We start from the raw sequence: 8,536 nt of genomic DNA on the forward strand, positions 1-8,536 counted from the left end.
ACTACAAGTACAATTCCAAGTTTACCATTTGCATTTAAAATTTAAGAGGTGTTTTGAGTTACAGGGGCATGTGGGTGGCTCAGTTGGAAGAGCATGGGGCTCTTGATCTTAGGTCATGAGTTCAAACCCTATGTTGAGCAGAGTGTACTTAAAAAAAATCCTAAAGAAAGAGTTGCTCTGAGTTACAAAAGTATTGTATTCTTTGTAAATATGTGTTTATCTCAATACAAAGTAATACATTGTCAAAATGAATAACATAGAATATATGAAACACAAAGAAGAAATTTAAAACACATATTCATACCGCTAAGATTGTGGCATTTAAATGAATAAAACTGCAGTTTTTCCATGTATGGATATAAGTTAATATTTTAAAACAAATGTCTTCCCTTTGAACATACTATTTTGTAACATATCATCCACTTAGCTAAATATATTGTTTCCTTCTCATGCCATTAAGTCCATTAAGTGTTCTTCTATAATATAATTCTAATCCCTCCCAAATTCTATAGCAGAGATATAACAGTTTAACTACTTTCTATCTTTTGTTTCTTAGTTTTTTGTTTTTTGTTTTTTGTTTTTTAATTATTATAATTTATTTTCAGCATAACAGTATTCATTGTTTTTGCACCACACCCAGTGCTCCATGCAATCCGTGCCCTCTCCAATACCCACCACTTGGTTTCCCCAACCTCCCACCTCCTGCCCCTTCAAACCCCTCAGATTGTTTTTCAGAGTCCATAGTCTCTCATGGTTCACCTCCCCTCCCAATTTCCCTCAACTCCCTTCTCCTCTCTAACTCCCCTTGTCCTCCATTCTATTTGTTATGCTCCACAAATAAGTGAAACCATATGATAATTAACTCTCTTTGCTTGATTTATTTCACTCAGCATAATCTCTTCCAGCCCCCTCCATATTGCTACAAAAGTTGGGTATTCATCCTTTCTGATGAAGTAACTACTTTCTATCTTTATTCTTTCTGTTCCTTGTTTGTTACTACATTGTCATAAATAAAGTTGAGAGGAGCATACTGGTAAATGTAATTTGTACTCAAACTTAATCTAAAATTGTAGATTTGTTATCTTTGATGTATTTTGTGAAATCTATGTGTCACTTTCACTTATCATGTTTATTTCCCTTCACTTTTAACATAAATGAGTACTACAATTTTTAAAAGTCTTACTTTTTTATGATTGAGTATGGTTGACACAAAATGTTATATTAGTTCTGGGTGCATAACTTTGTGATTTGACAGGTTTACACATTATGCTATATTCACCACAAGTCCCATCTGTCCCATTACGTTGCTATTTCATTATCATTCCACTGTATTCCTCATGCTCTGCCTTTTATTACCATATCTTACTGGTTCCATAAGTGGAAGCCTGTAGCTCCCTCTCCTCTTCATCCATTTTGCCCAACACACCATCCCCCTCTACCTGGCAACATCAGATTGTCTCTGATTTTATACTTCTGATTCTGCTTTCTTTGGTTGTTTATTCTTTGCTTTAGATTCTATTTATGATTGGAATCATGTGGTATTTGTCTCTCTGTCTAAAAACCTTGTTTTTCATTTCCATTTACTTTCTGCAAACTCCTTACATTTTTTCCATGTTTTGTAACCATTCTGATTTCAAATGTATATTTATATTCATTGCTACTTTTCCTTTTTTTCCCCAGGCTATAAAAAAAATTTTATTGTGGTAAGAACAGTTAAGATGAGATATACATCATAAATTTTTAAGTACACAATGTAGTATTATTAACTACAAGTACAGTATTGTACAGCATACATCTAGAACCATCACTCTAATATTATAAGGTTAAGCTCAAAATTGGCTCTTGTTTTACATAAATTTCAGGTTACATTAAGAAAGTAGTCTATTTATGAGTTAGTAAAACTTTCTAGTTTAGTTTTTTTACTTAATCAGAGTAAATGTTGAATTCATGAAATATTTTGTGATCTACTGAGATTAGCATATTTTTCTAAATTGAATTTTGATGAGATTAATTATATTTGATTATTTTGAAATTACAAATCATGCGTGCATTTTGCATTCCTAGAATAAATTCTACTTGGCCCTACAGATAATTTTAGATTAACAAAGATCTCAATTTACTTGATATTTTTGGACTAGTGTTCCCAAAGAAGATTGATCTTTGGGGTCTTTGTGTGTATTATATTTGCAACTTTTGAATTCAGGTATACGTAATTGTCATAACGGTAATTGGAAAACATTGCACCTTTTCTCTTTTTGTTCTGAATCACAAGATTTATCCATTCCTGAAGGACTGAATTACTACAGTCATTAAACTATTTCAGGCAATAGCCCTTTTTGTAAATTTTTTATGAAATTACTCTAATACACCCATATTTTTTCTTGGTTTGCTGTGTGTTTGTTTTTCTCTGAGAGAGAGGGAGAGAGAGCAAGCAAGCAAGCAAGCAGAGGGGCAGGACAAGACAGACATGGTGGGAGAGAATCCCAAACAGGTTCCACACGCAGTGCAATCTAATGGCAGACTCCATCCTATGACCCTGATTTCACAACCTGAGTGGAAAGCAAGAGTGGGAGATTTAGCATACCAAGCTATGCAGGCAACCTGTTATTTCATCTTTTATTAAATCAAAGTGAACCTTACATATTAGCAGAAAACAACATATTTCACTTAATATATCACACATTTATTAAAGTAATTATATTCCCTTATAATTTACATTTTAAAATTCTATTTCTAAGGTTATTTTCCATTTCTTATATCTAAGATTGCATATTTTTGTATTCTGTATTACTTTATTAAATTTTCCAACAATTTATTTCACTTTTTAACTTTTCAAAGGACAAACTAGGATATATTTGTCAATTTTATGATTTATAAAGTATTTTCTACTATTAGTTCTCTTTCCTCATTTCGGCGTCTATTTTGCTTCCTAGTTGATTGGATAACCCAGTTGATTTAATTATTTCTTCTGGTGTAATAATGTCTTAATTCTCCCCTCCAAAATTTTTAACATGCATATACCGTGTTTTGTCACATCTGTTGTCAGCAGAAATCTGTTGTTCTTGCAAATTCCTTTATGTCTGGTTTTACTGAGATATGATTGATATCTAACATTGTGTAAGGTATGCAATGTGAATATATTCTGAAATGATTACCATGTTAAGGTGAATTAACATAGCCTTCATGTCACATAATTACCTTGTGTGTGTGTATGTGTGTGTGATAAAGACATTTGAAATCTACTCTTGGGGCACCTGGATGGCTCAGTGGGTTAAAGCCTCTGCTTTCAGCTCAGATCATGGTCCAGGGTCCTGGGATCACACCCCACATCAGGCTCTCTGCTCAGCAGGGAACTTGCTTCTTCCTTCCTTTCTCTGCCTGCCTCTCTCTGCCTACTTGTGAGCTCTCTCTGTCAAATAAATAAACAAAAAAGGGGGAAATTGGAAGGGGAGGTGAACCATGAGAGACTATGGACTCTAAAAAACAATCTGGGAGGTTTGAAGTGGCAGGGGGGTGGGAGGTCGGGGTACCAGGTGATGGATATTATAGAGGGCATGGATTGCATGGAGCACTGGGTGTGGTGAAAAAATAATGAATACTGTTATACTGAAAATATATTAAAAATAAGGAAAAAAATCTACAAAAAAGAAATCTACTCTCTGCAACTTTCAAGTATATAATATGATATTGTTAATACAGTACCATGCTGTACACTGTATCCCATTATTTGTCTTATAACTGGAAATTTGTGCCCTTTGGCCAACATCTCTCTACTTCCCCCAGCTTCCCAGGCCATGACCACCATCAGTCCATTCTCTGTTTCCATGACTTTGGCTCTTTTAGACTCTACACATAAGTGAGAACATACAGTATTTGTCTTTCCCTATCTGACTTAGTTTACGTAGCTTAATGCCCTCAAGGTCCATCGATCTTGTTTCTTCCAAATAGTAGGGTTACCTACTTTGTATGGCTGAATTATAATTCCGTGTGTGTGTGTGAGTGAGTGTGTGTGTGCATGCACATGTGAGATTTCTTTATCCATCCATCCTCTGATAGACATTCAGATTGTTTTCATATCTTATCTTTGGTGAATAATGGCACAATGAACATGGGACAAAAGATACGCTTTAACCCCACCTCAAAGGCATTAAGCGTGCAGCAGTAAAGGGGTGTGGTAAATATGATCTGATTTGTTTTAGTAAATATGGTAAAAAAGAAAAGGCACCAAAAAGTTCATAAAAAGAGTAAAAGTAGGGAATGATGACCATTACCATTCAAGAGCTCACGTTCTGGCCATTCTTCCTTGTGCCTTTATTCTGAGACAATACAAGGCCCTTCTTCTTCCAGCTGAGATCTTGACCCTGCCTCTTTTCCTGACACTAAAAAGGAACCTGAAAAACAAACCCAGATTCTGACACTTCCAATCAAGAATCTCTCTCCATGACCACAACTGGGGATTCTTTTCTTTATCTATGGCTGGAGGAAACTGGACAAGAGTTGAAGAGTTTATCCTCTTGAGCTTCTCTTCCTTACCTACCGAAGTACAGTCATTACTCTTCCTGACATTTCTAATCATCTACCTGGTCACCCTGATGGGAAACAGCCTCATCATCCTGGTTACATTGGCTGACCCCATGCTACACAGTCCCATGTACTTCTTCCTCAGGAACTTGTCCTTCTTGGAGATTGGCTTCAACTTAGTCATTGTGCCCAAGATGTTGGGGACCCTGCTTGCCTGGGACACAACCATCTCCTTCCTTGGCTGTGCCACACAGATGTATTTCTTCTTCTTCTTTGGAGTAGATGAATGCTTCCTCCTGGCCACCATGGCTTATGACCGCTATGTGGCCATCTGCAGTCCCTTGCACTACCCAGTCATCATGAACCAAAGGACCCGTGCCAAACTCGCTATTGCCTCCTGGTTTCCAGGCTTTCCCGTAGCTACTGTGCAGACCACGTGGCTCTTCAGCTTTCCATTCTGTGGCACCAACAAGGTGAATCACTTCTTCTGTGACAGCCCACCTGTGCTAAGTCTGGTCTGTGCAGACACAACATTGTTTGAGATCTATGCGATTGTTGGAACCATTCTGTTCGTCATGATACCCTGCTTGCTGATTCTGTGTTCCTACACTCGCATTGCTGCTGCCATCCTAAAGATTCCATCAACTAAAGGGAAGCATAAAGCCTTCTCCACCTGCTCCTCCCACCTCCTTGTTGTCTCCCTGTTCTATGTATCATTAAGCCTCACCTACTTTCGGCCTAAATCCAATAATTCTCCTGAGAGCAAAAAGCTGCTGTCATTGTCCTACACTGTTATGACTCCCATGTTGAACCCCATCATTTATAGCCTGAGAAATAATGAGGTGAAGAATGCCTTCAGCCGGACCTTCCGCAAGGTTTTAGGCCTTATAAATTGTACCCCATAGACATTAAAAAGAGTAAGTGTACTGAATGGGGGGCAATCAGTTTCCTCTATGGGATTCCTCTGCCTCTCCTCCTATCTCTGTTAGTAGGAACCCAGTTGCTGAAATGATATTAGGGCAGCTCAGTGCAGGCAAAAGAGCATAGAAGTAGATGAAGACCTCCTGCTGCAACCTATGGAATTCCTCTGCTCATTGTAGGCTTACATTATTTTTGTCATTGCTACAGTGGTATTTTGACAATTGTATGACCTATCCATTCCAGGTATTTACTTTATTATTATGGGCCAATGTTACATATCTCCGATGTTATGAAACTGCTTATACTGTGACCTTGGGGACACAAAAGTCATCTTGGCACTTTATCTTGTTTTGGATAAAATATCCAAATTTCATTTCAGTTGGAAAGGAGCCTAAAATCCCTGTTTACATAATTTATTCATTTCTTCTTTGTATGCTCCTGAGGCAGTACTGGCTCTTAAGTTAGTTGGTATTTAACATGGAAGAGGAAAGTGGAAGAGTAATCTCCACATAGTCCTTTAAAACCCCAAGAGCCTTAATCAGTTCCTTCCTCAGGTTACTTTTCCCAAGTAAAAATGTATTACAAAAAATTATACTCAATATTATCAACTCTTCAGCAGTAAAGACTTTCCTTGTTTGACTAACAAATAAGCCACATAGAAACTTACTTTGCTTGCTGCCCCATTATCAAAATTTATTTTTGCAAAAAAAAAATTCTACTTGAGATATTCCATTTAAAATTTTTAGATCTCCCTATTGTTTTTGTGAGTTGGAAATAATTTAAGTATTTAATTTAGAGATGTCCTCGTATACTGTATTCTTCAGGTTTCATTAGCAATAAAACACTGATTTACCATCTAATTTGATAACAACATGATCTACACTCCACTGTACTTTTTTAAGTTTTTATTTTAATTCTAGATAGTTCACATATAGTGTTATATTAATCAAGTGTACAATATAGTAATTCAGCAATTCCATACATCACCTTGTGCTCATTAAAAGTGTGCTTCTTTTTTGATATGATTGTCTGTTTTGTGTGTGTTGAGTTTGAGGAGTTTGTTATAGATCCTGGATATCAACCTTTTGTCTGTACTATCATTTGCAAATATCTTCGCCCATTCCATGGGTTGGCTCTTTGTTTTTGTTTTTTTTTTCCAATTTATTTATTTTCAGAAAAACAGTATTCATTATTTTTTCACCACACCCAGTGCTCCATGCAAGCTGTGCCCTCTATAATACCCACCACCTGGTACCCCAACCTCCCACCCCCCTGCCACTTCAAACCCCTCAGATTGTTTTTCAGAGTCCATAGTCTCTCATGGTTCACCTCCCCTTCCAATTTACCCAAAAGCACATACCCTCCCCAATGTCCATAACCCTACCCCCCTTCCCCCAACCCCCCTCCCCCCAGCAACCCACAGTTTGTTTCGTGAGATTAAGAGTCACTTATGGTTTGTCTCCCTCCCTATCCCATCTTGTTTCATGGATTCTTCTCCTACCCACTTAAGCCCCCATGTTGCATCACCACTTCCTCATATCAGGGAGATCATATGATAGTTGTCTTTCTCCGCTTGACTTATTTCGCTAAGCATGATACGCTCTAGTTCCATCCATGTTGTTGCAAATGGCAAGATTTCGTTTCTTTTGATGGCTGCATAGTATTCCATTGTGTATATATACCACCTCTTCTTGATCCATTCATCTGTTGATGGACATCTAGGTTCTTTCCATAGTTTGGCTATTGTGGACATTGCTGCTATAAACATTCGGGTGCACGTGCCCCTTTGGATCACTACGTTTGTATCTTTAGGGTAAATTCCCAGTAGTGCAATTGCTGGGTCATAGGGCAGTTCTATTTTCAACATTCTGAGGAACCTCCATGCTGTTTTCCAGAGTGGTTGCACCAGCTTGCATTCCCACCAACAGTGTAGGAGGGTTCCCCTTTCTCCGCATCCTCGCCAGAATCTGTCATTTCCTGACTTGTTGATTTTAGCCATTCTGACTGGTGTGAGGTGATATCTCATTGTGGTTTTGATTTGTATTTCCCTGATGCTGAGTGATATGGAGCACATTTTCATGTGTCTGTTGGCCATCTGGATGTCTTCTTTGCAGAAACATCTGTTCATGTCCTCTGCCCATTTCTTGATTGGATTATTTGTTCTTTGGGTGTTGAGTTTGCTAAGTTCTTTATAGATTTTGGACACTAGTCCTTTATCTGATATGTCGTTTGCAAATATCTTCTCCCATTCTGTCAGTTGTCTTTTGATTTTGTTAACTGTTTCCTTTGCTGTGCAAAAGCTTTTGATCTTGATGAAATCCCAACAGTTCATTTTTGCATTTGCTTCCCTTGCCTTTGGTAATGTTCCCAGGAAGATGTTGCTGCGGCTGAGGTCGAAGAGGTTGCTGCCTGTGTTCTCCTCAAGGATTTTGATGGATTCCTTTCTCACATTGAGGTCCTTCATCCATTTTGAGTCTATTTTTGTGTGTGGTGTAAGGAAATGGTCCAATTTCATTTTTCTGCACGTGGCTGTCCAATTTTCCCAACACCATTTATTAAAGAGGCTGTCTTTTTTCCATTGGACATTCTTTCCTGCTTTGTCAGAGATTATTTGACCATAGAGTTGAGGGTCTATTTCTGGGCTCTCTATTCTGTTCCATTGATCTATGTTTCTGTTTTTGTGCCAGTACCTAGCTGTCTTGATGATGACAGCTTTGTAATAGAGCTTGAAGTCCGGAATTGTGATGCCACCAACATTGACTTTCTTTTTCAATATCCCTTTGGCTATTCGAGGTCTTTTCTGGTTCCATATAAATTTTTAAATTATTTGTTCCATTTCTTTGAAAAAGATGGATGGTACTTTGATAGGAATTGCATTAAATGTGTAGATTGCTTTAGGTAGCATAGACATTTTCACAATATTTATTCTTCCAATCCAGGAGCATGGAACATTTTCCCATTTCTTTGTGTCTTCCTCAATTTCTTTCATGAGTACTTTATAGTTTTCTGAGTATAGATTCTGTGCCTCTTTGGTTAGGTTTATTCCTAGGTATCTTATGGTTAGGGGTGCAATTGTAAATGGGATTGACTCCTT

At 37.6% G+C, this 8,536-nt stretch overlaps 1 protein-coding gene across 2 annotated transcripts; it reads left to right on the forward strand.

Moving 5' to 3' along the window:
• Positions 1 to 1,337: 1,337 nt before the first annotated feature.
• LOC122914254 (olfactory receptor 10A2) lies at positions 1,338 to 5,426 on the forward strand. Of its 2 annotated transcripts, XM_044260884.1 has the most exons (2): positions 1,338 to 1,368; positions 4,483 to 5,426. In XM_044260884.1, exons 1-2 carry the CDS (start codon positions 1,338 to 1,340, stop codon positions 5,424 to 5,426), a joined length of 975 nt encoding a protein of 324 aa, XP_044116819.1. The 2 variants fall into 2 exon arrangements, with proteins under 2 accessions (XP_044116819.1, XP_044116820.1); XM_044260885.1 differs by lacking the exon at positions 1,338 to 1,368 and having other exon boundaries at positions 4,473 to 5,426.
• The last annotated feature ends 3,110 nt before the right edge of the window (positions 5,427 to 8,536 follow it).

The sequence above is a fragment of the Neovison vison genome, chromosome 7 (genome assembly GCF_020171115.1).
Source record: "Neovison vison isolate M4711 chromosome 7, ASM_NN_V1, whole genome shotgun sequence".
In the NCBI taxonomy this organism is placed as follows: domain Eukaryota; kingdom Metazoa; phylum Chordata; class Mammalia; order Carnivora; family Mustelidae; genus Neogale; species Neogale vison.